Source organism: Salvelinus fontinalis, chromosome 24, assembly GCF_029448725.1.
Source record: "Salvelinus fontinalis isolate EN_2023a chromosome 24, ASM2944872v1, whole genome shotgun sequence".
Classification (NCBI taxonomy): Eukaryota; Metazoa; Chordata; class Actinopteri; order Salmoniformes; family Salmonidae; genus Salvelinus; species Salvelinus fontinalis.
Window position 1 is genome coordinate 31,585,270 of NC_074688.1, and position 27,051 is coordinate 31,612,320.

The following is a 27,051-nucleotide window of genomic DNA, read 5'->3' on the forward strand; positions in this document are numbered from 1 at the left end:
TGGTGGAGTTGTGTGGGTGGTATACTATATGGAATTGTGGAGTTGTGAGGGTGGTATACTATATGGACTTGGTTGAGTTGAGGCTGGTATACTATGTGGACTTGGTGGAACTTAGGGTTGTATACTATATGTACTTGGTGGAGTTGAGGGTGGTATACGACATTGACATATTGGAGTTGTGTGGGTAGTATACTATATGGATTTGTGGAGTTGTGAGGGTGGTATACTATATGGACTTGGTGGAGTTGAGGGTGAAATACTATATGGACTTGGTGGAGTTGGGGTGGTATAGGACATGGACTTGGTGGAGTTGTGAGGGTGGTATACTATTTGGACTTGGTGGAGTTGGAGGTGAAATACTATATGGACTTGTTGAGATGAGGGTGAATTACTATATGGACTTGATGGAGTTGAGGGTGAAATACTATATTGACTTGGTGGAGTTGTGAGGGTGAAATAGTATATGGACTTGGTGGAGTTGAGGGTGAAATACTATATGTACTTGGTGGAGTTGAGAGTGAAATACTATATGGACATGGTGGAGTTGAGCGTGGTATAGTAAATGGACTTGGTGGAGTTGTGAGGGTGGTATACTATATGGATGTGTATAGTTGTGGGGATGGTATACTATTTGGACTTGGTGGAGTTGAGAGTGAAATACAATATGGACTTGTTGGGTTGAGGATGAAATACTATATGGACTTGGTGGAGTTGAGGGTGAAATACTATATGGACTTGGTGGAGTTGTGTGGGTGGTATACTATATGGACTTGGTGGAGTTGTGGTTGAAATACTATATGGACTTGGTGGAGTTGTGTGGGTGGTATACTATATGGAATTGTGGAGTTGTGAGGGTGGTATACTATATGGACTTGGTGGAGTTGTGTGGGTGGTATACTATATGGACTTGGTGGAGTTGTGGTTGAAATACTATATGGACTTGGTGGAGTTGTGTGGGTGGTATACTATATGGACTTGGTTGAGTTGAGGCTGGTATACTATGTGGACTTGGTGGAACTGAGGGTTGTATACTATATGTACTTGGTGGAGTTGAGGGTGGTATACGACATTGACATATTGGAGTTGTGTGGGTGGTATACTATATGGATTTGTGGAGTTGTGAGGGTGGTATACTATATGGACTTGGTGGAGTTGAGGGTGAAATACTATATGGACTTGGTGGAGTTGTGGTTGAAATACTATATGGACTTGGTGGAGTTGAGGGTGAAATACTATTTGGACTTGGTGGAGTTGTGTGGGTGAAATACTATATGGACTTGGTGGAGTTGTGGTTGAAATACTATATGGACTTGGTGGAGTTGTGTGGGTGGTATACTATATGGACTTGGTTGAGTTGAGGCTGGTATACTATGTGGACTTGGTGGAACTGAGGGTTGTATACTATATGTACTTGGTGGAGTTGAGGGTGGTATACGACATTGACATATTGGAGTTGTGTGGGTGGTATACTATATGGATTTGTGGAGTTGTGAGGGTGGTATACTATATGGACTTGGTGGAGTTGAGGGTGAAATACTATATGGACTTGGTGGAGTTGAGGGTGGTATACTACATGGATTTGTGGAGTGCAGAGGGTGGTATACTATTTGGACTTGGTGGAGTTGAGAGTGAAATACTATATGGACTTGGTGGAGTTGAGGGTGGTATACTATATGGACTTGGTGGAGTTGAGGGTGAAATACTATATGGACTTGGTGGAGTTGAGGGTGAAATACTTTATGGACTTGGTGGAGTTGAGGGTGGTATACTATATGGACTTGGTGGAGTTGAGGGTGAACTACTATATGAACTTTGTGGAGTTGAGGGTGAAATACTATATGGACTTGATGGGTTGAGGGTGAAATACTATATGGACTTGGTGGAGTTGAGGGTGAAATACTATATGGACTTGGTGGAGTTGAGGGTGAAATACTATATGGACTTGGTGGAGTTGAGGGTGAAATACTATATGGACTTGGTGGAGTTGAGGGTGAAATACTATATGGACTTGGTGGAGTTGAGGGTGAAATACTATATGGATTTGTGGAGTTCAGAGGCTGGTATACTATTTGGACTTGGTGTAACTGAGGGTGGTATACTATATGGACTTGGTGGAACTGAGGGTGGTATACTATTTGGACTTGGTGGAGTTGAGGGTGGTATACTATTTTGACTTGGTGGAACTGAGGGTGGTATACTATATGGACATGGTGGAGTTGAGGGTGGTATACTATTTGGACTTGGTGGAGTTGAGGGTGGTATACTATTTGGACTTGGTGGAGTTGAGGGTGGTATACTATTTGGACTTGGTGGAACTGAGGGTGGTATACTATATGGACTTGGTGGAGTTGAGGGTGGTATACTATTTGGACTTGGTGGAGTTGAGGGTGGTATACTATTTGGACTTGGTGGAGTTGAGGGTGAAATACTATATGGACTTGGTTGGAGTTGTATGGGTGGTATACTATATGGACTTGGTGGAGTTGAGGCTGGTATACTTTTTGGACTTGGTGGAACTGAGGGTGGTATACTATATGGACTTGTTGAGGTGGGGGTGAAATACTATATGGACTTGGTGGAACTGAGGGTGGTATACTATATGGACTTGTTGAGGTGGGGGTGAAATACTATATGGACTTGGTGGATTTGAGGGTGAAATACTACATGGACTTGGTGGAGTTGAGGGTGAAATACTATAAGGAATTGGTGGAGTTGAGGGTGAAATACTATATGGACTTGGTGGAGTTGAGGGTGGTATACTATGTGGACTTGTTGAGGTGGGGGTGAAATACTATATGGACTTGGTGGAGTTGAGGGTGGTATACTATGTGGACTTGTTGAGGTGGGGGTGAAATACTATATGGACTTGGTGGAGTTGAGGGTGGTATACTATGTGGACTTGTTGAGGTGGGGGTGAAATACTATATGGACTTGGGGAGTTTCAGAAGTGGAAACACTTTTTAAGCAAATCTCTGTCTCACTCTCTCTACATCCCTCCCTTCCTCCACTCTCAGGCAGTGTTGGAGCAGTCAATACTGAAGACCCAATGTTCTGATGGAGCAATGCACTAGGCAGGTGATGGACATAGACCACAAAGCAGGACAATTCCACACAGAAAATAAACAAATACTGCCCAAGGAATAATCCACATCAGTCTTGATCTTCTGAGCCCTACATGAAGGCAAATGTTTAAATCCTTACTCTAAAGTGGATGATAAACTGGAGTTGTTCAGACCCTCATTCTATAAAGCCCCCTGGCCTAGAGAAGTCCTTTGAAGTAGATTAATCCAAAAGATTTCCAGATAAGAGGAACTATCAACCCAGTCTTTAAGGAACGCGATGACACAAATCGACTATCTGACCATTAAGCCACCTGTAATGTGTACGCTGGAAGTTGGGAAGCAAGTACAGGGAGCGCAAAGTTAATAGTAAACAGAACATAGTACAGAACATTGTATGTTTTTGTGTTTCTTGTTCTGTACTGACATGAAATAGAAACAGAGTCAATAACGCCTGAGGAAAGAACCAAGGGGAGTGACAGATATGGGGGAGGTAATCAGGAAGGTGATGGAGTCCAGGTCTCATAAGGCGCAGGAGCGCGTAACGATGGTGGCAGGTGTGTATAATAATGAGTAAACTGGCGACAACGAGCGCCAGAGAGAGGGAGCGGCAGTAGACTTGATACCAGCTGAAGTGCAGAGGGGTATAGAGGGGTGTATTGGGCTATAGAGGGGTGTGGCAGCTCCAGGCATAAGCGACATAAGTGGTCGATTAGGGTCCCAGGCTACTAAGGGGCCCCCAACCCAACAGCAAAAAAAGAGAGTTAGAAAAGTAGAATACATAAGGTGCAAGTTCAACATTTGGTTGTGCAACAGCAATTTTTATTTTCTTACGTCAGTCACTGACAGTCACTCAATATGCCATGTCTGTCACGTTCCTGACCTGTTTTCTGTTGTTTTGTATGTGTTTAGTTGGTCAGGACGTGAGCTGGGTGGGAATTCTATGTTGTGTGTCTAGTTTGTCTGTTTCTATGTCAGCCTAGTGTGGGTTCTCAATCAGAGACAGATGGTAGTCGTTGTCTCTGATTGAGACTCATATATAGGAGGCTTGTTTTGTGTTGGGATTTTGTGGGTGTTTGTTTCCTGTCTCTGTGTTTGTTCTGCACCAGATAGGACTGTCTCGGTTTTCACGGTTTGTTATTTTGTTTGTTGTTTGTAGTGTTCACTTGTTATTATATTAAACATGTTTAACATTAGCCGCGCTGCACTTTGGTCCTCTCCTTCACCCCTGGAAGAAAACCTTTACAATGTCAGATAAAAAACATGTGATGTGTAAATTAGTCTCATCAGCTATCTAAACTTGTAGTCATCATGGCCGAATACCAACCAGTCACGCAGGGCAAGTGTCCAGGGGCCCTGACCTCCAGGGGGCCCCTATTGATTTTGTTAGTCCCTCTCACTCAGATATCATTAACATGGCATAAGTCATGGCAAAATGTGTAGAACTGCAGGAAATTAGCTGTAAAACTGGATTTTTTAAACTCTAAAACATACATTTCCTTTCACCGTCCTGATTGGGTGGGGTTACTAAAATACTTTGCCCACAAGGTTTGGGAGGGGCCCCAAAACAAATCTCGCTTAGTGCCCCAAAAGGTGTAGAGCCTGCCCTGGGTGTAGAGTGTTGTAAATGGGTGTAGACTGATTGTAGAGTGGTGTTTGGTGTAGAGGGGTGTATGATGTAGATGTGTGTAGATGGGTGTAAAGGGGGGTAGACTGTGTGCAGAGGGGTATAGACTCAGTGTAGAGGGATGTAGGGGGTGTAGCGGGGTATAGATTTGGTGTAGTGGGGTGTAGGGTCCGGGGGTGTAGAGGGGTATAGAGGAGGTGTAGTGGGGTGAAGAGGGGTGTAAAGGGGTGTAGAGGGCTATAGGGTATATGGGGATGTAGTGTGTGTAGAGGGGAATAGACTGGGTGTAGAGAGGTGTAGATGTGTTATTAGGGGTGTAGGGGGTCATAGAGGGCTGTAGACTGGTTTAGAGGGGTGTAGATGGGTGGGTAGGGGGGTGTATAGGGGTGTATAGAGGTGTAGACTGGGTGCAGAGGGTTGTAGTGGGGTGTATAGAGGTTTATACTGGATTTAGTGGGGTGTAGCGGGGTGTAGACTTGATGTAGAGGGGTATAGTGGTAAAAATAGAAAAAAATTCTCCCCACCCTATGGTGGAAAAAAATAGCAGGAAATGCACTTTAAAACATACACTGCTCAAAAAAATAAAGGGAACACTTAAACAACACAATGTAACTCCAAGTCAATCACACTTCTGTGAAATCAAACTGTCCACTTAGGAAGCAACACTGATTGACAATAAATTTCACATGCTGTTGTGCAAATGGAATAGACAAAAGGTGGAAATTATAGGCAATTAGCAAGACACTCCAATAAAGGAATGGTTCTGCAGGTGGTGACCACAGACCACTTCTCAGTTCCTATGTTTCCTGGCTGATGTTTTGGTCACTTTTGAATGCTGGCGGTGCTTTCACTCTAGTGGTAGCATGAGACGGAGTCTACAACCCACACAAGTGGTTCAGGTAGTGCAGTTCATCCAGGATGGCACATCAATGCGAGCTGTGGCAAAAAAGGTTTGCTGTGTCTGTCAGCGTAGTGTCCAGAGCATGGAGGCGCTACCAGGAGACAGGCCAGTACATTAGGAGACGTGGAGGAGGCCGTAGGAGGGCAACAACCCAGCAGCAGGACCGCTACCTCCGCCTTTGTGCAAGGAGGTGCACTGCCAGAGCCCTGCAAAATGACCTCCAGCAGGCCACAAATGTGCTTGACTTGGAGTTACATTGTGTTGTTTAAGTGTTCCCTTTATTTTTTTGAGCAGTGTACATTCCTCTCCGCTGTCAAGGGGGGGGGGGCTCTCAAAATTGTTTGCCCGTGAGGTTTGGGAAGGGCCCCCAACAGGATAGAGCCTGCACTTGGTATAGAGGGTTGTAAATAGGTGTAGACTGATTGTATAGGGGTGTATGGTGTAGAGGGGTATAGACTGGGTTTAGTGGTGTGTAGGGTCAGTGGGTGGAGAGGGGTGTAGAGGAGGTGTAGTGGGGTGACGGGGGTTGTAAAGGGGTGAAGAGGGGTGTAGAGGGATATGATGTAGTGGGTGTAGTGGGGAGTAGACTGAGTGTAGAGGGGTGCAGATGGGTGTATAGGGGTGTAGAGTGTAGGGGGTGTATAGGGCTGTCGAGGGGTGTAGACTGGGTGTAGACGGGTGGGTGTAGGGGGTTAGAGTGGTGTATATGGGTGTAGAGGGTGGTGGAGGGCTGTAGAGGGGTTTAGAGGTGTGTAGAGGGCTGGGGGTGTAGAGGGTTGTAGTGGGGTGTAGAGAGGTATAAACTGGATTTAGTGGGGGTGTAGAGGGGTGTAAGGGGGCTGTAGAGGGCTGTAGATGGGTTTAGATGGTTGTAAAGGGGTGTAGACCGTGTGTAGAGGGGTATAGATTCAGTGTATAGTGGTGTAGAGGGGTATATGATGTAAAGGGATGTAGAGGGATGTAGAGGAGTTTAGAGGGGTATAGACTGGGTCTAGTGGGGTATCGGGTCAGGGGGTGTAGAGAAGGTGTAATGGGGTGTAGAGGAGTGAAGAGGGATTTAAAAGGGTGTAGGGGGGTGTAGAGGGCTAAAGGGTGTATGGGGATGTAGTGGGGTAAAACTGGAAAAGAATTCAGGAAATTCACTTTAAAACATTTCTATGGGGATGTAGGGGGGTGAAGAGGGGTGTAGAGGGTGGTGTAGTGGGGGTAGGGGGGTGAAGAGGGGTGTAGAGGGTGGTGTAGTGGGGGTAGGGGGATGAAGAGGGGTGTAGAGAGTGGTGTAGTGGGGGTAGGGGGGTAAAGAGGGGTGTAGAGGGTGGTGTAGTGGGGGTAGGGGGGTAAAGAGGGGTGTAGAGGGTGGTGTAGTGGGGTAGGGGGGTGAAGAGGGGTGTAGAGGGTGGTGTAGTGGGGGTAGGGGGTGAAGAGGGGTGTAGAGGGTGGTGTAGTGGGGGTAGGGGGGTGAAGAGGGGTGTAGAGGAGGTGTAGTGGGGTGTAGAGGAGGTGTAGTGGGGGTAGGGGGGTGTAGAGGGTTGTAGAGGCGGTGTAGTGGGGGTAGGGGGGTGTAGAAGGGTGTATGGGGATGTAGAGGGGTATAGTATGATGTAGTGGGGTGTAGTTGGGAGTAAACTGGGTGTAGAGGGGTGTAAAGGGCTGGTTGGTGAAGTGGGTTGTAGGGGGTGTAGAGAGTAGGGGGTTGTAGAGGGCTGTAGACTGGGTGTAGGGTGGTGTTTGGGGTGTAAACGGCAGTGGAGGGCTGTATAGGGGTGTACACTGGGTGTAGTGTAGAGGGTTGTAGGAGGCTTGGGGGTGTAGGGGGGTGTAAAGGGATGTAGACTGGGTGTAGAGGGTTGTAGCGTGGTGTAGAGGGGTATAGACTTGGTGTATAGAGGGGTAGAGGGCTATATGATGTAAAGGGGTGTAGAGGGATGTAGGGGGTGTATGGTGTAGAGGGGTATAGAGGGGTGTAGACTGGGTGTAGTGGGGTGAAGAGGGGTGTAAAGGGGTGTAGAGGGCAGTAGACTGTGTGTATAGGGGTGTAGGGTGGTGTAGAGGGCTGTAATGTGGGTATAGACTGGGTGTAGAGGGGTGGTGTAAGGGGGTGTATAGTGCTGTAGAGGGGTGTACACTGGGTGTAGAGTGTAGAGGGATGTAGAGGGCTAGGGGGATGTAAAGGGGTGTAGACTAGGTGTAGAGTGTTGTAGCGGGTGTATAGGGTTGTTGAGGGATATAGAGGGGTATAGACTGGGTGTAGAGGGGTGTAGAGGGGTATAAACTGGGTGTAGAAGGGTGTAGAGGGGTATAGACTGGGTGTATAGAGGTGTAGATGAGTTTATGATGTAGGGGGTGTAGAGGGGTATAGACTCTGTGTCGTTGAGTGTTGGGTCAGGGGGTTTGGAGGGGTATTAAGGAGGTGTAAGGGGTTGTAAAGGGGTGTAGGGCTATAGGGTGTATGGGAATGTAATGGGGTGTAGAGGGGTATAGTATGATGTAGGGGGGGTGTAGAGGGGAGTAGACTGGGTGTAAAGGGCTGTATAGGGGTGTAGGGGGCTGGGGGTGTAGAGAGGTGTAGGGGGGTGTTGATAGCTGGGTGTAGGGGGGTGTTTAGTGGTGTAGAATGGTGTAGATGTGTATGGAGGGCTGTGGAGGGCGTATACTGGTTGTATAGGGGTTTAGAGTGGTGTAGGGTGTAGAGGGGTGTTGACTGGGTGTAGAAGGGTGTAAAGGGGTATAGACTGGGTGTAGTGAGGTGTAGGTATAGGGGGTGTAGAGGTGTGTAGAGGAGGTGTAGTGGGGTGTAGAGTGGTGTAGAAGGCTACGGATGTAGGGGAGTGTAGTGGGGTATAGTGGGGTGTAGGGGTTGTAGGGGGACGTAGAGGGGTATAAAGGGGGTATAGACGGGTGTAGACACTTGTAGACGGGTGTAGACAGGGGTTTAGAGGGGTGTAGACACTTGTAGACTGGGTTTAGAGGGGTGTAGACACTTGTAGACTGGGTTTAAAGGGGTGTAGACACTTGTAGACTGGGTTTAAAGGGGTGTAGACACTTGTAGACTGGGTTTAGACGGGTGTAGACACTTGTAGACTGGGTTTAAAGGGGTGTAGACACTTGTAGACTGGGTTTAAAGGGGTGTAGACACTTGTAGACTGGGTTTAAAGGGGTGTAGACACTTGTAGACTGGGTTTAGACGGGTGTAGACACTTGTAGACTGGGTTTAGACGGGTGTAGACACTTGTAGACAGGTGTAGACTGGGTTTAAAGGGGTGTAGACACTTGTAGACTGGGTTTAGAGGGGTGTAGACACTTGTAGACTGGGTTTAAAGGGGTGTAGACACTTGTAGACTGGGTTTAGACGGGTGTAGACACTTGTAGACAGGTGTAGACTGGGTTTAAAGGGGTGTAGACACTTGTAGACTGGGTTTAAAGGGGTGTAGACACTTGTAGAGTGATTGTAGTGGGGTGTAGGGAGTGTAGAGGGGTGTAGACAGGTGGGTGTAGGGGGTGTAGAGGAGGTGTAAAGAAGGTGTAGTGTGGGTAAGGGTGTGTAGAGGGCAGTGTAGTGGGGTGTAGAGGAGGTGTAGTGGGGGTAGGGGTGAAGAGGGGTGTAGAGGGTGGTGTAGTGGGGTGTAGAGGAGGTGTAGACAGGTTTATAGGGCTGGGGGGTATAGAGAGGTCTATGGGGGTGTAGAGAGCTGTAAAGCGGCATATATTGGGTGTAGGGGGGGGGGTGTAGAGAGGTGTAGAGGAGTGTAGACTGGTTATAGAGGGTGTAGACCAGTATACATTGCTGGGGGGTTGTAGTGGGTTGTAGGGGGTGTCGAGGGCTGTAGAGGGGTGTGGATGGGTGTAGAAGGCTATGGGGTATAGGGAGGTGTAAGGCGGTGTAGGGTGTATGGGGGTGTATTGAGGTGAAGAGGGCTGTGGAGGGGTATAGACTGGGTGGAGAGGGGTGGAGAGGGTATAGAGTGCTGGGGGTGTATTGGGGTGGGTAAGGGTGTGTAGAGGGCAGTGTAGTGGGGTGTAGAGGAGGTGTAGTGGGGGTAGGGGTGAAGAGGGGTGTAGAGGGTGGTGTAGTGGGGTGTAGAGGAGGTGTAGACAGGTTTATAGGGCTGGGGGGTATAGAGAGGTCTATGGGGGTGTAGAGAGCTGTAAAGCGGCATATATTGGGTGTAGGGGGGGGGGTGTAGAGAGGTGTAGAGGAGTGTAGACTGGTTATAGAGGGTGTAGACCAGTATACATTGCTGGGGGGTTGTAGTGGGTTGTAGGGGGTGTCGAGGGCTGTAGAGGGGTGTGGATGGGTGTAGAAGGCTATGGGGTATAGGGAGGTGTAAGGCGGTGTAGGGTGTATGGGGGTGTATTGAGGTGAAGAGGGCTGTGGAGGGGTATAGACTGGGTGGAGAGGGGTGGAGAGGGTATAGAGTGCTGGGGGTGTATTGGGGTGTAGACTTGGTGTAGAGGGGTGTAAATGTGTGTAGAGGGTTGTAAAGGGGTTTAGAAGGGTGTAGAGGGCTGGAGGATGTGGGGGATGCAGAGGGGTGTAGGGTGTCTAGTGGGGTGTAGTGGGGAGTAGATGGGTGTAGAATGCTGTAGAGGAGTGTAGACGGGTGTAGAGGGCTGGAGGTGTAGGGAGGTGTAGAGGGGTGTAGAGGGTTGTAGAGGGTTTTAGAGGTGTGTAGACGGGTGTAGAGGGCTGGAGTTGTAGGGAGGTGTAGAGGGGTGTAGAGGGTTGTAGAGGGTTTTAGAGGTGTGTAGACGGTTGTAGAGGGCTGGAGGTGTAGAGGGGTGTAGATGGGTGTAGAGGGTTGTAGAGGGTTTTAGAGGTGTGTAGACGGGTGTAGAGGCTGGAGGTGTAGAGGGGTGTAGAGGGTTGTAGAGGGTTTTAGAGGTGTGTAGACGACTGTAGAGGGCTGGAGGTGTAGAGGGGTGTAGATGGGTGTAGAGGGTTGTAGAGGGTTTTAGAGGGTTTTAGAGGTGTGTAGACGGGTGTAGAGGGCTGGAGGTGTAGAGAGGTGTAGAGGGGTGTAGAGGGTTGTAGAGGGTTTTAGAGGTGTGTAGACGGGTGTAGAGGGCTGGAGGTGTAGGGAGGTGTAGAGGGGTGTAGAGGGTTGTAGAGGGTTTTAGAGGTGTGTAGACGGGTGTAGAGGGCTGGAGGTGTAGAGGGGTGTAGATGGGTGGGTGTAGACTGGGTTTAGAGGGGTGTAGAATGGTTGTAGAGGGCTGGAGGTGTAGGGAGGTGTAGAGGGGTGTAGAGGGTTGTAGAGGGTTTTAGAGGTGTGTAGACCTGTGTAGAGGGCTGGAGGTCTAGGGAGGTGTAGAGGGTTGTAGAGGGTTTTAGAGGTGTGTAGACGGGTGTAGAGGGCTGGAGGTGTAGAGGGGTGTAGATGGGTGGGTGTAGACTGGGTTTAGAGGGGTGTAGAATGGTTTAGAAGGGTGTAGACGAGTGCAGATGGGTGTAGAGGGATGTAGACTGGGTTGGGTAGGCTGTAGGGGTGCGTAGAGAGGTGTAGGGTGGTTTAGAGGGTCGTAGAGTGGTGTAGAGAGGTGTACAGGGGTGTAGGAGGGAGTAGAGAGGTGTAGGGTGGTTTAGAGGGCTGTAGAGTGGTGTAGAGAGGTTTACAGGGGTGTGGGGGGGAGTAGAGAGGTGTAGGATGGTTTAGAGGGCTGTAGAGAGGTGTACAGGGGTGTAGGGGATGTAGAGAGGTGTAGGGTGGTTTAGAGGGCTGTAGAGTGGTGTAGAGAGGTGTAGGGGATGTAGAGAGGTGTAGGGTGGTTTAGAGGGCTGTAGAGTGGTGTAGAGAGGTGTAGGGGGGTGTAGGGGGGTTTAGAAAGCTGTAAAGAGGTGTAAAGGGGTTTAGAGGGCTAGGGGTTTAGTAGGCTGTATGGGGTGTAGAGGGTGTGTGGGTTTGTGGTGAAGGGAGGGCTTCGACGCTGTAGATAGGTGTAGACTGGGTGTAGAGCGGTTTAGAGGGTTGTAGAGGGTTGGGGGGGTAGTAGGCTGTTGTAGAGGGGTGTAGAGGGCTGTAGAGGGCTGTAGAGGGGTGTAGAGGGATGTAGAGAGCTGTAGAGGGGTGTAGAGGGGTGTAGAGGGGTGTAGATGGGTGTAGAGGTGTGTAGAGGCCTGTTGGGTCTAGAGGGTGTAGATGGGTGTAGACTGGGTGTAGACTTGGTGTAGACGGTTGTAGAGAGGTGTAGAGCGCTGGGGGTGTAAGGGGTGTAGAGAGGTGTAGAAAGCCGTAGAGGGATGTAAAGGGGTGTAGATGGATATAGAGTGGTGTAGAGGGTTGTAGAGGGCTCGGATGTAAGGGGGTTTAGAAGGGTGTAGGGGGTGTAGACTGGGTTTAGAGGGGTGTAGAATGGTATAGAGGGGTGTAGATGAGTGTAGATGAGTGTAGATGGGTTTAGAGGGGTGTAGACTGGGTGGAGAGAGGTGTAGAGGGCTGTACAGGATTGTAGAGGGCTGTAAAAGACTGTAGAGGGCTGTAGAGGGCTGTAGAGATCAGTAGAGGGGTGTAGAATGGTTTAGAGGCATGTAGATGGGTTTAGAGGGGTGTAGACTGGGTGGAGAGAGGTGTAGAGGGCTGTACAGGATTGTAGAGGGCTGTAAAAGACTGCAGAGAGCTGTAGAGGGCTGTAGAGATCTGTAGAGGGGTGTAGAATGGTTTAGAGGCATGTAGATGGGTTTAGAGGGGTGTAGACTGGGCGGAGAGAGGTGTAGAGGGCTGTACAGGATTGTAGAGGGCTGTAAAAGACTGTAGAGGGCTGTATAGGGCTGTAGAGGGGTTTAGATTGCATGTAGAAGGGTATAGAATGATGTAGATTCAGTGTGGTGAGCTATGGTGTGGTGTAGAGGGGCTGTATTGTGTAGATGGGTGTAGAAGGGTGTAGCGGGATGTACGGGGGTGTAGAGGGGTGTAGACTAGGTGTAGAGGGGTATAGCGGGTGTAAAGGCGTGATCCAAACATTGTCTAAATCCCATACTATTTAGTCAATCAACCCGAGGGTAAGATCTCTTTAATGAAGTTAAGAGGATCTGTGGAGACATTTTAGCAGGAAGGCATTAAAAGAGTCCCGTAGACAAACATAATCCATAAGTAATTGATGAAGAGAAGAAGCTCTAAATCTAAATCACTTAGAATAATTAAAGACAATGAGAGAGAAGATGGATATATACATGTGCTGATGTCCCGGGTGATAAAAAGCACAGGCAGGCAATAAGAGGAGGAACAGAGGAGAGGAGGAATGTTCACCTCCACCCTCTCTCCACCCTCCTCCTCCTCATTTTCTCCTCTTTCGCTGAAGACAGGAAGCAGCTGGGATGCATCATTGAGAATGACTTGTGATACATATCCATTTTCATCCAAAATATATTAGGCCAAACATCTGGATTGTCAGAGGGGTAATGGCTATTGTGTATTTTATGAGAGCAGGAAGTGTAGCTGGAGAGTTAATCATGTGAATGAGGCGGTTCAGGTGGAGGCAGATTCCCTGTTCAAATCAGCTTCCAAAGGTCAGTCGCTGCAGAATGACAGTAAAGACCTTGGCGACTGAGTGGCCATCATCATTTTGAAGAACTAGTGTGCTACTGCCAATGAGCCAAATGCCCATTTTGGATGTTGCATTTGGATATCTAATGTAATTTCTCAACAGGATGTGCCAGTCTTGTGTGTTGCCATGTTTAATCTACCATCCTTTTATAGACAATCACTGCTTTTGATGGACACAATGAATAGTCTTCTGGCAATAATAGTGGCGGTCTGACCTGTATCTCTACTCCATAGCCCATGTAGACCGTGACGGTGTAGGTGCAGTCCACAGAGGAGTAGTAATGAGAGCTGGATGGCTGGGGCGTCTCTATGTAGCCCTCTGGTGATGTCAAGTTGAAGATGCAGGGAGCTGCAAGGACAGAAAATACAGAGAGCAAAACATTGAGGACCAGTGACAACCCATAACTAACCGGCATGGGGGGAACAATCTGGAGAAGACTGCCTAGAGCAGAGTGCGTTGGAGAGGTTTTGTCGATGGCCTATGCTCCAAAGGAGAGATGTGCCTAAGTAAGTAAGACACCCCCTCACTCCAAAAGAACCCTCGCTGGTCCCATTAGCGCTCTCTCTCTCTCACTCACACCAGCACCCCCCACTTTAATAGTGTGGGGCCCTCTCTCTCTCCTCTTTGGTTGTGTGCTCGAGGGACAGATCAGGTGGAGGGAATGACCACAGACTATTTTCTGGTTGCCTTGAGGTCTTTCTGTTCGACTGCCTTGTTTAATTTCTATCTTTGAGTTTCCTCCAGAGAGAGGGATGACAGGTCCCCAAAGCACACACATCCCCGGGTCGCACGTTTCTTCAGTTATGGGACCCCTTATTAAGGGGTCCCAGTGGGTAAAGCACAAATTATGCAGAGCCTGCGTCTGGAGCATTCCACTCTAAGATTCCAAACTGGACTCAGGGGTAGATATAACATAGTAAATGTAAATCTATCTCCCTCCATTTAGTATGATATGTTATGTTCAGTATAGTATGTATTCATTTGTGGTTGTCCATCATCCATTTGTATGATATGTTAGGAATTGCAATTCGCACAATAATGTTAGGAATTTGCAATACCAATTCCAATTTATTGTGGCTAACGTTACCTAGATGGCTAAAGCTAATGTTAGCTAGGTGGCTAACGTTTGCTAGGCCAGGGGTTAGGGTTAGGGGTTAGGGTTAAAGTTAGGGGAAAGGGTTAGCTAACAAAGTAGCTAAAAAAGTAGTAAGTATTTGCAAAGATGCTAATTAGTTAAAATGCTAAAGTTGTCAGTGATGAGATTCGAACACACAACCTTTGGGTTGCTAGACGTTCACGTTAAATGTCAACCCATCCGTCCCAACCAGTCACCCTCTTGTTTTTTTGCCTTAAGCAACCTTCTGTCTTATGTAACCATACCAAACCTAACATAATAATTTGAGTGTCCTGTATTTGCATTTACTATGTTATGTCTAGTCTATGAGAGGGCTGAAAGTTCTCCTTCTTCACTCCCACCATAACACAAATGTGTCTCAGTATCTCATGTTTGCAATCTGGTTTCCACTCCATTTCAGGACCACTTGATTGAGTGTGAGAGGAGGAGGAATACTGATGTTATAATTAATTTAAGCCCATTTGTTGTTTAGATATGTGAGCTGCAAACAAGAGGATTGAGAGTGAGCACACTGGTCTCTCAGACAGACAGACACAGGGCTGCTCTGTTGGAAATGGTGAAACACAGTCACTTTACAACCCACCAAGGCCCAGGATTATCTCTAGGACTGCATGAGAATCTGAGCTTGCTGTTCATTATACCTTCACAATGAAGACATGTGTTACATGTGTTACATTACCTGGGTGGTGCATGGTGGTGATGTTGGTGGTTGTGGTTATAGTGGTCGAAGTGGTCTCCTCATCCACAGCACCAGATACTGCCGATGTCCCAATCTCTATCCCATCACTGGCGTGGCTCATGTTGTGTTCTTCTGACTTCCCTGCATCTTGCTCCACTAAAGTGGTCAAGGCTGGGGGAGTCATGGTGGATGCAGTGGGGACCTCAGAGTACATGTCACCCATAGGAGCAGCCATGTTGGGGGTGTTTGAGCGGGGAGAGGGAGCGGAGGTGTGCATGACAGGAGTGGTCAGGGTATCCATGGCATCAGCTTCCTCTGTCCTTCCTCCCCTGCCATTGGTCAACGCCACTCTCTGATTCACAGAGACACTCCCCTCTGGAGCAACGCTGCCCTTTGTTGCCAACGGTGACATGGCTGTTGCCACAGCGGTAGTGGTTGAGGCAACATCGGAGAAAACTAGCGCGTCCTTGTGTGGCACCGTGTGAGTGGAGGAGGGGTCCCTGGCATAGTGGGGACCTGAGGGTGGCATAGCGGGGTGGTTCTCCACACCCCCACTGTCCTCAAAGAAATGCCTTTGTCCTTGGAGGGACTCCTGTAAGAGGAAGCCCTTGTAGAGAGGGTGGTGGTTGTGGGCGTTCAGGGTCGGGGCGGTTGTCACCAGGGACCTGACCTCTCTGACCTCTCTGTCAGTGTCCCGTGTGGTGGGGTACAGGCTGGGGCCACCACTCTCAGAATGTTCCCTCTGTGTGACGGACGTCCCATCCTCAGAATAGGAGCCTGGAACAACACACACAGAGCACATAAATATCAGGTACATTTTGTGTCACACAGGAATAATAGGATAATATCCCAAAACTGTTTAGAGCAGATAAGCGTCGCGCTGTAACATGCTGTAGGTTTTGATAAGAGTCCCTTCTGAAAACACAGGGCAGTGAAGCCCAAAGAGATTCTCTGTGATTGCTTATTTCAATGGTTTCTACTCCTCCTCATCAATTAGTAAATATGAATTCTTTAGCTGCTTTAATGAGCCTATATGATGGCCTATGTCAAATGTGGGAAATTAAATGGATCTCCCCCTTTATGCACCTTCAGATGTAATCTAGAGCACTCCAGGAGCCTGTCATCCTACTTCAGACTACCAAAAGCCTTTCATCCTACTGCAGCTTACCAGGGGCCTGTCATCCTACCACAGCCTACCAGGAGCCTGTCAACCTACAGCAGCCTACCAGGAGCCTGGAATGGTTCCTCTCTTCACAATGTTAGTATATATACTGTATATACTACCATTCAAAAGTTTAGGGTCTTTTAGAAATATCCATGTTTTTGAAAGAAAAGCACATTTTTCGTCCATTAAAAAAAACATCAAATTGATCCGAAATACAGTGTAGACATTGTTACTGTTGTAAATGACTATTATAGCTAGAAACAGCTGATTTTTAAAGGAATATCTACATAGGCGTACAAATCAAATCAAAGTTTATTTGTCACGTGCGCCGAATACAACAGGTGTAGACCTTACAGTGAAATGCTTACTTACAGGCTCTAACCAACAGTGCAAAAAAGGTATTAGGTGAACAATAGGTAAGTAAAGAAATAAAAACAACAGTAAAAAGACAGTGAAAAATAACAATAGCGAGGCTATACAGTAGCGAGGCTTTAACAGTAGGCATGCTACATACAGGCACCAGTTAGTCAGGCTGATTGAGGTAGTATGTACATGAATGTACAGTTAAAGTGACTATGGATATATGATAAACAGAGAGTAGCAGTAGAGTAAAAGAGGGGTTGGCGGGTGGTGGGTGGCGGGACACAATGTAGATAGCCCGGTTAGCCAATGTGCGGGGGCACTGGTTTGTCGGGCCAAATCAAATCAAATCAAATTTTATTTGTCATATACACATGGTTAGCAGATGTTAATGCGAGTGTAGCGAAATGCTTGTGCTTCTAGTTCCGACAATGCAGTAATAACCAACGAGTAATCTAACCTAACAATTCCACAACTACTAAACAAGTGTAAAAGGATAAAGAATATGTACATGAAGATATATGAATGTGATGGTACAGAACGGCATAGGCAAGATGCAGTAGATGGTATAGAGTACAGTATATACTTATGAGATGAGTAATGTAGGGTATATAAACATAAAGTGGCATAGTTTAAAGTGGCTAGTGATACATGTATTACATAAAGATGGCAAGATGCAGTAGATGATATAGAGTACAGTATATACATATACATATGAGATGAGTAATGTAGGGTATGTAAACATTATATTAAGTGGCATTGTTTAAAGTGGCTAGTGATACATTTTTACATACATTTCCATCAATTCCCATTATTAAAGTGGCTGGAGTTGAGTCAGTATGTTGGCAGCGGCCACTAAATGTTAGTGGTCGCTGTTTAACAGTCTGATGGCCTTGAGAAGCTGTTTTTCAGTCTCTCGGTCCCTGCTTTGATGCACCTGTACTGACCTCGCCTTCTGGATGATAGCGGGGTGAACAGGCAGTGGGTCGGGTGGTTGTTGTCCATGATGATCTTTATGGCCTTCCTGTGACATCGGGTGGTGTAGGTGTCCTGGAGGGCAGGTAGTTTGCCCCCGGTGATGCGTTGTGCAGACCTCACTACCCTCTGGAGAGCCTTATGGTTGTGGACGGAGCAGTTGCCGTACCAGGCGGTGATACAGCCCGACAGGATGCTCTCGATTGTGCATCTGTAGAAGTTTGTGAGTGCTTTTGGTTACAAGCTGAATTTCTTCAGCCTCCTGAGGTTGAAGAGGCGCTGCTGCGCCTTCTTCACAACGTTGTCTGTGGGTGGCCCAATTCAGTTTGTCCGTGATGTGTACACCGAGGAACTTAAAACTTACTACCCTCTCCACTACTACCCGATGTGGATAGGGGGGTGCTCCCTCTACTGTTTCCAGAAGTCCACAATCATCTCCTTTGTTTTGTTGACGTTGAGTGTGAGGTTATTTTCCTGACACCACACTCCGAGGGCCCTCACCTCCTCCCTGTAGGCCGTCTCGTCATTGTTGGTAATCAAGCCTACCACTGTAGTGTCGTCCGCAAACTTGATGATTGAGTTGGAGGCGTGCATGGCCATGCAGTCGTGGGTGAACAGGGAGTACAGGAGAGGGCTCAGAACGCACCCTTGTGGGGCCCCAGTGTTGAGGATCAGTGGGGTGGAGATGTTGTTACCTACCCTCACCACCTGGGGGCGGCCCGTCTGGAAGTCCAGTACCCAGTTGCACAGGGCGGGGTCGAGACCCAGGGTCTCGAGCTTGATGACGAGTTTGGAGGGTACTATGGTGTTAAATGCTGAGCTGCAGTCGATGAACAGGATTCTCACATAGGTATTCCTCTTGTCCAGATGGGTTAGGGCAGAGTGCAGTGTGGTTGCGATTGCGTCGTCTGTGGACCTATTGGGTCGGTAAGCAAATTGGAGTGGGTCTAGGGTGTCAGGTAGGGTGGAGGTGATATGGTCCTTGACTAGTCTCTCAAAGCACTTCATGATGACGGAAGTGAGTGCTACGGGGCGGTAGTCGTTTAGCTCAGTTACCTTAGCTTTCTTGGGAACAGGAACAATGGTGGCCCTCTTGAAGCATGTGGGAACAGCAGACTGGGATAAGGATTGATTGAATATGTCCGTAAAGACACCAGCCAGCTGGTCTGCGCATGCTCTGAGGACGCGGCTGGGAATGCCGTCTGGGCCTGCAGCCTTGCGGGGGTTAACACGTTTAAATGTTTTACTCACCTCGGCTGCCCTGAAGGAGAGCCCGCAGGTTTTGGTAGCGGGCCGTGTCAGTGGCACTGTACTGTCCTCAAAGCGAGCAAAAAAGTTATTTAGTCTGTCTGGGAGCAAGACATCCTGGTCCGCGACGGGGCTGGTTTTCAATCAATCAATCAAGTTTATTTTATATAGCCCTTCGTACATCAGCTAATATCTCGAAGTGCTGTACAGAAACCCAGCCTAAAACCCCAAACAGCTAGTAATACAGGTGTAGAAGCAGTTTTCTTTTTGTAATCCGTGATTGACTGTAGACCCTGTCACATAACTCTTGTGTCTGAGCTGTTGAATTGCGACTCTACTTTGTCTCTATACTGGCCATTAGCTTGTTTGATTGCCTTGCGGAGGGAATAGCTACACTGTTTGTTTCCGGTCACCTTGCCCTGGTTAAAAGCAGTGGTTCGCGCTTTCCGTTTGACGCGAATGCTGCCATCAACCCACGGTTTCTGGTTTGGGAAGGTTTTGATCGTTGCTGTGGGTATTATGTCGCCGATGCACTTTCTAATGAACTCGCTCACCGAATCAGCATATTCGTCAATGTTGTTGTTGGATGCAATGCGGAACATATCCCAATCCACGTGATCGAAGCAGTCTTGAAGCGTGGAGTCAGATTGGTCGGACCAGCGTTGAACAGACCTGAGCGCTGGAGCTTCTTGTTTTAGTTTCTGTTTGTAGGCTGGAAGCAACAAAATGGAGTCGTGGTCAGCTTTTCCGAAAGGAGGGCAGGGGAGGGCCTTATATGCATCGCAGAAGTTAGAATAAAAATGATCCAGGGTTTTACCAGCCCTGGTAGCACAATCGATATGCTGATAGAATATAGGGAGTATTTGAGGTAGTATGTACATGAATGTATAGTTAAAGTGACTATGCATATATGATAAACAGAGAGTAGCAGCAGCGTAAAGGAGGGGCTCCAGTGTTGAGGATCAGCGTGGCAGATGTGTTGCTACCTACCCTCACCACCTTGGGGCAGCCCGTCAGGAAGTCCAGGATCCAGTTGCCAACGGAGGTGTTTAGTCCCATGATCCGTAGCTTAGTGATGAGCTTTGAGGGTACTATGGTGTTGAAGCCCTGAGCTGTAGTCAATGAATAGCCTTCTCACATAGGTGTTCCTTTTGTCCAAGTGGGAAAGGGCAGTGTGGAGTGCAATAGAGATTGCATCATCTGTGGATCTGTTTGGGTCGTATGCAAATTGGAGTGGGTCTAGGGTTTCTGGGATAATGGTGTTGATGTGAGCCATTACCAGCCTTTCAAAGCGCTTCATGGCTATGGACGTGAGTGCTACGGGTCTGTAGTCATTTAGGCAGGTTGCCTTCGTGTTCTTGGGCATAGGGACTATGGTCCTCTGCTTGTACAAAGGCCCATTATCAGCAACCGTCACTCCTGTGTTCCAATGGCACGTTGTGTTAGTTAATCCGAGTTTATCATTTTAAAAGGCTAATTGATCATTAGAAAACCCTTTTGCAATTGTTAGCACAGCTGAAAACTGTTGTTCTGATTAACGAAGCAATACAACTGGCCTTCTTTAGGCTAGTTGAGTCTCTTGAGCATCAGAATTTGTGGGTTCGATTACAGGCTCAAAATGGCCAGCAACAAAGAACTTTCTTCTGAAACTCGTCAGTCTATTCTTGTTCTGAGAGCTGAAGGCTGAAGGCTATTCCTTGCGAGAAATTGCCAATATTGCCTTGGCCTCATGCATGTCAACATCAGAAGCCTCCTCCCTAAGTTTGCCTTACTCACCGCTTTAGCACACTCTGCCAACCCTGATGTCCTTGCCGTGTCCGAATCCTGGCTTAGGAAGGCCACCAAAAACTCTGAGATTTCCATACCCAACTATAACACTTTCCGTCAAGATAGAACTGCCAAAGGGGGAGGAGTTGCAATCTACTGCAGAGATAGCCAGCAAAATTCTGTCATACTTTCCAGGTCTATGCCCAAACAGTTCGAACTTCTAATTTTAAAAATTAATCTCTCCAGAAATAAGTCTCTCACTGTTCCCGCTTGCTACCGACCCCCCTCAGCTCCCAGCTGTGCCCTGGACACCATCTGTGAATTGATCGCTCCCCATCTAGCTTCAGAGTTTGTTCTGTTAGGTGACCTAAACTGGGATATGCTTAACACCCCGGCAGTCCTACAATATAAGCTTGATGCCCTCAATCTCACACAAATCATCAAGGAACCCACCAGGTACAACCCTAAATCCGTAAACATGGGCACCCTAATAGACATTATCCTGACCAACTTGCCCTCCAAATACACCTCTGCTGTCTTCAATCAAGATCTCAGCGATCACTGCCTCATTGCCTGTATCCGCCACGGGTCCGCGGTCAAACGACCACCCCTCATCACCGTCAAACGCTCCCTAAAACACTTCTGCGAGCAGGCCTTTCTAATCGACCTGGCCCGGGTACCCTGGAAGGATATTGACCTCATCCCGTCAGTTGAGGATGCCTGGTCATTCTTTAAAAGTTACTTCCTCACCATATTAGACAAGCATGCTCCGTTCAAAAAATGCAGAACCAAGAACAGATATAGCCCTTGGTTCACTCCAGACCTGACTGCCCTCGACCAGCACAAAAACATCCTGTGGCGAACTGCAATAGCATCGAAGAGCCCCCGCGATATGCAACTGTTCAGGGAAGTCAGGAACCAATACACGCAGTCAGTCAGGAAAGCAAAGGCCAGCTTTTTCAAGCAGAAATTTGCATCCTGTAGCTCTAACTCCAAAAAGTTCTGGGATACTGTAAAGTCCATGGAAAACAAGAGCACCTCCTCCCAGCTGCCCACTGCACTGAGGCTAGGTAACACGGTCACCACTGATAAGTCCGTGATAATCGAGAACTTCAACAAACATTTCTCAATGGCTGGCCATGCCTTCCTCCTGGCGACTCCAACCTTGGCCAACAGCCCCGCCCCCCCCCCCCCCCCCCCCCCGCCCCCCCCCCCCCCCCCCCCCCCCCGCTGCTACTCGCCCAAGCCTCCCCAGCTTCTCCTTTACCCATATCCAGATAGCAGATGTTCTGAAAGAGCTGGAAAACCTGGACCCATACAAATCAGCTGGGCTTGACAATCTGGACCCCCTATTTCTGAAACTGTCCGCCGCCATTGTCGCACCCCCTATTACCAGCCTGTTCAACCTCTTTCGTATCATCTGAGATCCCCAAGGATTGGAAAGCTGCCGCGGTCATCCCCCTCTTCAAAGGGGGAGACACCCTGGACCCAAACTGTTACAGACCTATATCCATCCTGCCCTGCCTAGCTAAGGTCTTCGAAAGCCAAGTCAACAAACAGATCACTGACCATCTCGAATCCCACCGTACCTTCTCCGCTGTGCAATCCGGTTTCCGAGCCGGTCACGAGTGCACCTCAGCCACGCTCAAGGTACTAAACGATATCATAACCGCCATCGATAAAAGACATTACTGTGCAGCCGTCTTCATCGACCTGGCCAAGGCTTTCGACTCTGTCAATCACCATATTCTTATCGGCAGACTCAATAGCCTCGGTTTTTCTAATGACTGCCTTGCCTGGTTCACCAACTACTTTGCAGACAGAGTTCAGTGTGTCAAATCGGAGGGCATGTTGTCCGGTCCTCTGGCAGTCTCTATGGGGGTACCACAGGGTTCAATTCTCGGGCCGACTCTTTTCTCTGTATACATCAATGATGTTGCTCTTGCTGCGGGCGATTCCCTGATCCACCTCTACGCAGACGACACCATTCTGTATACTTCCGGCCCTTCCCTGGACACTGTGCTATCTAACCTCCAAACGAGCTTCAATGCCATACAACACTCCTTCCGTGGCCTCCAACTGCTCTTAAACGCTAGTAAAACCAAATGCATGCTTTTCAACCGTTCGCTGCCTGCACCCGCACGCCCGACTAGCATCACCACCCTGGACGGTTCCGACCTAGAATATGTGGACATCTATAAGTACCTAGGTGTCTGGCTAGACTGCAAACTCTCCTTCCAGACTCATATCAAACATCTCCAAACCAAAATCAAATCTAGAGTCGGCTTTCTATTCCGCAACAAAGCCTCCTTCACTTACGCCGCCAAACTTACCCTAGTAAAACTGACTATCCTACCGATCCTCCACTTCGGCGATGTCATCTACAAAATAACTTCCAATACTCTACTCAGCAAACTGGATGCAGTTTATCACAGTGCCATCCGTTTTGTTACTAAAGCACCTTATACGACCCACCACTGCGACCTGTATGCCCTAGTCGGCTGGCCCTCGCTACATGTTCGTCGTCAGACCCACTGGCTCCAGGTCATCTACAAGGCTATGCTAGGTAAAGTGCCGCCTTATCTCAGTTCACTGGTCACGATGGCTACACCCACCCGTAGCACGCGCTCCAGCAGGTGTATCTCACTGACCATCCCTAAAGCCAAAACCTAATTTGGACGCCTTTCCTTCCAGTTCTCTGCTGCCTGCGACTGGAACGAATTGCAAAAATCTCTGAAGTTGGAGACTTTTATCTCCCTCAACAACTTTAAAAATCTGCTATCCGAGCAGCTAACCGATCGCTGCAGCTGTACATAGTCCATCTGTAAACTACCCACCCAATTTACCTACCTCACCCCCATACTGCTTTTATTTATTTACTTTTCTGCTCTTTTGCACACCAGTATCTCTTCTTGCACATGATCATCTGATGATTTATCACTCCAGTGTTAATCTGCTAAATTGTAATTATTTGATTTATTGCCTACCTCATGCCTTTTGCACACATTGTATATAGATTCTCTTTTTTCTACCATGTTATTGACTTGTTTATTGTTTACTCCATGTGTAACTCTGTGTTGTTGTCTGTTCACACTGCTATGCTTTATCTTGGCCAGGTCGCAGTTGCAAATGAGAACTTGTTCTCAACTAGCCTACCTGGTTAAATAAAGGTGAAATAAAAAAATATATAAAAAAAAATAACTGAAGATCTCGTACAACGCTGTGTACTACTCCCTTCACAGAACAGCGCAAACTGGATCTAACCAGAATAGAAAGAGGAGTGCACAACTGAGCAAGAAGATAAGTACATTAGAGTGTGTAGTTTGAGAAAAAGACGCCTCACAAGTCCTCAAATGGAAGCTTCTTTAAACAGTACCCTCAAAACACCAGTCTCAACGTCAACAGTGAAGAGGCAACTACGGGATGCTGGCCTTCTAGGCAGAGTTGCAAAGAAAAAGCTATATCTCAGACTGGCCAATAAAAAGAAAAGATCAAGATGGGCAAAAGAACAGAGGAACTCCGCCTAGAAGGCCAGCATCCCGGAGTCGCCTCTTCACTGTTGACATTGAAACTGGTGTTATGCAGGTACTATTAGATACTACATTACACGCACACATGGATGCACGCACGCACACACACACACACACACACACACACACACACACACACACACACACACACACACACACACACACACACACACACACACTGCAAGTTGGCTAAATCATCTCTATACTGTACCATGAATAATTGAGCACCATGGTGTCCTTTTCATCTGAGTAGCCTGGGTCTCCCTTGGGTCTGGGCCTGGGTGAGGATCTTAAAGCTCTCATTCTTGAATCAACACTAGTACACAGTGTGCCATAAATCAACTGGTTGGAACCAGTCTAGGGAACAGAACCGAAAACCAGAAAATAACTACATTTTTCCAGCAACAGAATCAGAACCTGGAACGAAAGTGATATCTACTGTTCTAGAACAGAACTGTTATTTTAAAAGCATGAGAACCAGTTAATAACGTTCTTTTACGTTCTGATTATTTTTGTTCCAGTCCCACAAAAAACACGAGAAAGTACCTATGCAAAGCCCTCCCTCTGTCGATCAGAAACTTCTTCCAGTGTTTTCCTTCCAGCTGAAAATCTTTGCTAGTGTGTGTGTGTGTGTAGCCTACCCTCCGAAGCATAGCTGTAGCCTGACGTTACAAGCGTGATTCAGAAGATAGGGAGAGAATGGATTCACTTTTTCAATGCTAGTTAAGGATACTACAGTTATCACATTTCACATTGGATTTATTAACTACAAAAGGGTAAGATGGATTTTAATTCTGGTGCCACTCTGCACACACACGCTTGTTAGCTAGCTAGATTCTCTGGTCCAACATTAAGTCAACTCTGCAGTTCAAAGACATTCAAAGTTCCTCCATAGAATCCATTCCTCCGTAGGTATAATTCTTTGAGCCTAATTCAGATAATGCATGTCATCACAAGATGCCCACCGCTTAAAGTTAACCCTCTCTCACTCTCTCCCAACCCGCAAAATTCCAGTCGCACCGTACACTTATCTTTCCATCATGTCTGTAAACGGCTCACTAAGCTGTAGCTTGCCCGCTCCATAGCAAGCTTCTCTAGACGCACTGCGTGATTTGTGAAGTAATTTAATGTTGAGCTAATTGTTAAAAAAAACATGATTTCAGAGGTTTAGAAAGGAACAGAAAGGAACGATATAAACCGGTACTTTTTAAAAATTCTAACCTGTTCAGACTTTTATTTTGCTGGTCAGAACAGTGGAATGGAAGGAAAAGAATAATGCCTCTGTTCAGAAGAAACTATTGGAACATAATTTTGGTAGCAACCCCTGGTTCAGACAGTGGTTTCTCTCTCGCACCCTCTCCTGAGCAGCGCAGTTCTCCTCAACATCTAGCCCGTCCCCCACAGTCACTCATACACTTATTGTAAGGAGCATCTTGACCAATGACATTCCTATTATGGAGGACATATTAAAAGTGGACTAGAGGTATAAAACTAGTAAGGATGAAGAGGGAAAGGGAAAACACTGTCTCAAATGTAATGTCTTTGATTTGTTGTCCTACTGCTAGATTGTTTCGCCCACTTAAGTATAACACAGGGCCTGATAATGAATCTATTGAGATGGCAACACTCTGGCGATGTGCTGCTAGCAGACTAATTACGTGGGCAGTGAAGTCAAGAGAGACACTGTGCTTTAGCCCAGTTATCCTTTACATTACACAGACCAAGCTTTCCACACAGCGCAGAGCTGCATGCAATGTAGGGCACTTGACTCACACAAGCACAACAGGGGTGTACTGCAGGTTAGCGACGTGATAATTCAAATAAATGTTTATATTTCAAAATAGCAAAAATTCTCTCCAACCTTATTCTGTAAAAATATGATAAGCAGTTTTTCTTTGAAGCACATAGAATATATTTGACATCTTACACAATTTATCACATACAACAAAAGGTAATTTACAGCAGCTGCACGAGACACTGCTTCAACATGCAAACAGGAAGTGAGAAGAGAATGATGGGACGCTTCCAAGCCTTGAGCAAATCAATCAAGTGGTGTGTGAAAAAAATATCAACCAGATGTCAAAATAGTGTGTTCTGCATGGCAACATGCACAATAAGACCGTTTGATTTGATTTCACTCAATCTCTGGAGTTCCTTTGTCCTGTCTGAACAGACTCTGCTTATCTCCCTCAGAATATGAGGAGTAGGTAGATAATACCGTATGAACAATCAATTACACAGTTCTCTGCCAGGACAGTAGCATGCCTGAAATGTAATATTGACTTTAAAAAAGTCAGACAATATAGGGCTGGGGGATAGCTCATATTGATTGGTTATGATAGAACACCTCCTAATAGGGGGGAATAGAGGCTGAGGCCAGAAACACATTCACAAAGAGCCCATTTCCCCTCTTGTCCTGTAAAACCATGTCCTTTACACACCCAATCACATCCAGCTAGGCACCATTGGAAAAGGTAATTCTCTCATCTCCCTAATGACTAGGGACAAAGCCCAAGCCAGTTAGATCAATGCAAGGACACCTGCAATCAGTGGAGCTGTACTGATCTGTGGATCTGAGAGGAGAGCACTGATGAACTCTGCTGAGGTGAACTATACCCAGGAGGGGGAGGAGAGGGAGCAGAGAGCAGCACAGGAACAATACCAGATATCTATCTCCCTTGCAACAAAGTGCAACACAGTCTTGGACAAGGACATGCTCTCTTCTTACGAATCCTTGTTGCAGCCTTGTTTCAATGTTTCTATCTCAAATCATCAAATCAGTTTTATGGTCGCATACACAGTTCTGCAGATGTTATTGCAGGTGCATGCTTTTGTTTCTAGCTCTAACAATGCAGCAATATTCTTTACTTCCTTCTGATGTTTTGAGTAGGGAGCCAGTGAAGGATGGTGGTGAGAGGAGGACACAGGGAAACAAGGTAAGACTATTGATTGAGATTCAACCCGTGTATATTTCAAGATTGGATAGATGTAAACTATATTGAAACATCTCTATCAGAAAGAATGTGCCACAAAACAGAATCCTATTGACTGAGAAGAGAGACA

General features: G+C 47.2%; 1 protein-coding gene across 2 annotated transcripts in view; it reads right to left on the minus strand.

Annotated features, from left to right (window-relative positions):
• LOC129822294 (seizure protein 6 homolog) overlaps positions 1 to 27,051 on the minus strand; it is a 166,290-nt gene that overhangs the window by 67,106 nt on the left and 72,133 nt on the right. For both annotated transcript variants that reach the window (XM_055880451.1, XM_055880450.1), the window contains exons 2-3: positions 14,944 to 15,720; positions 13,344 to 13,477 (exon numbers count right to left, since the gene is read on the minus strand). In XM_055880451.1, the coding sequence (XP_055736426.1) occupies positions 13,344 to 13,477; positions 14,944 to 15,720 (911 nt within the window). The remainder of the gene's footprint in view (positions 1 to 13,343; positions 13,478 to 14,943; positions 15,721 to 27,051) is intronic.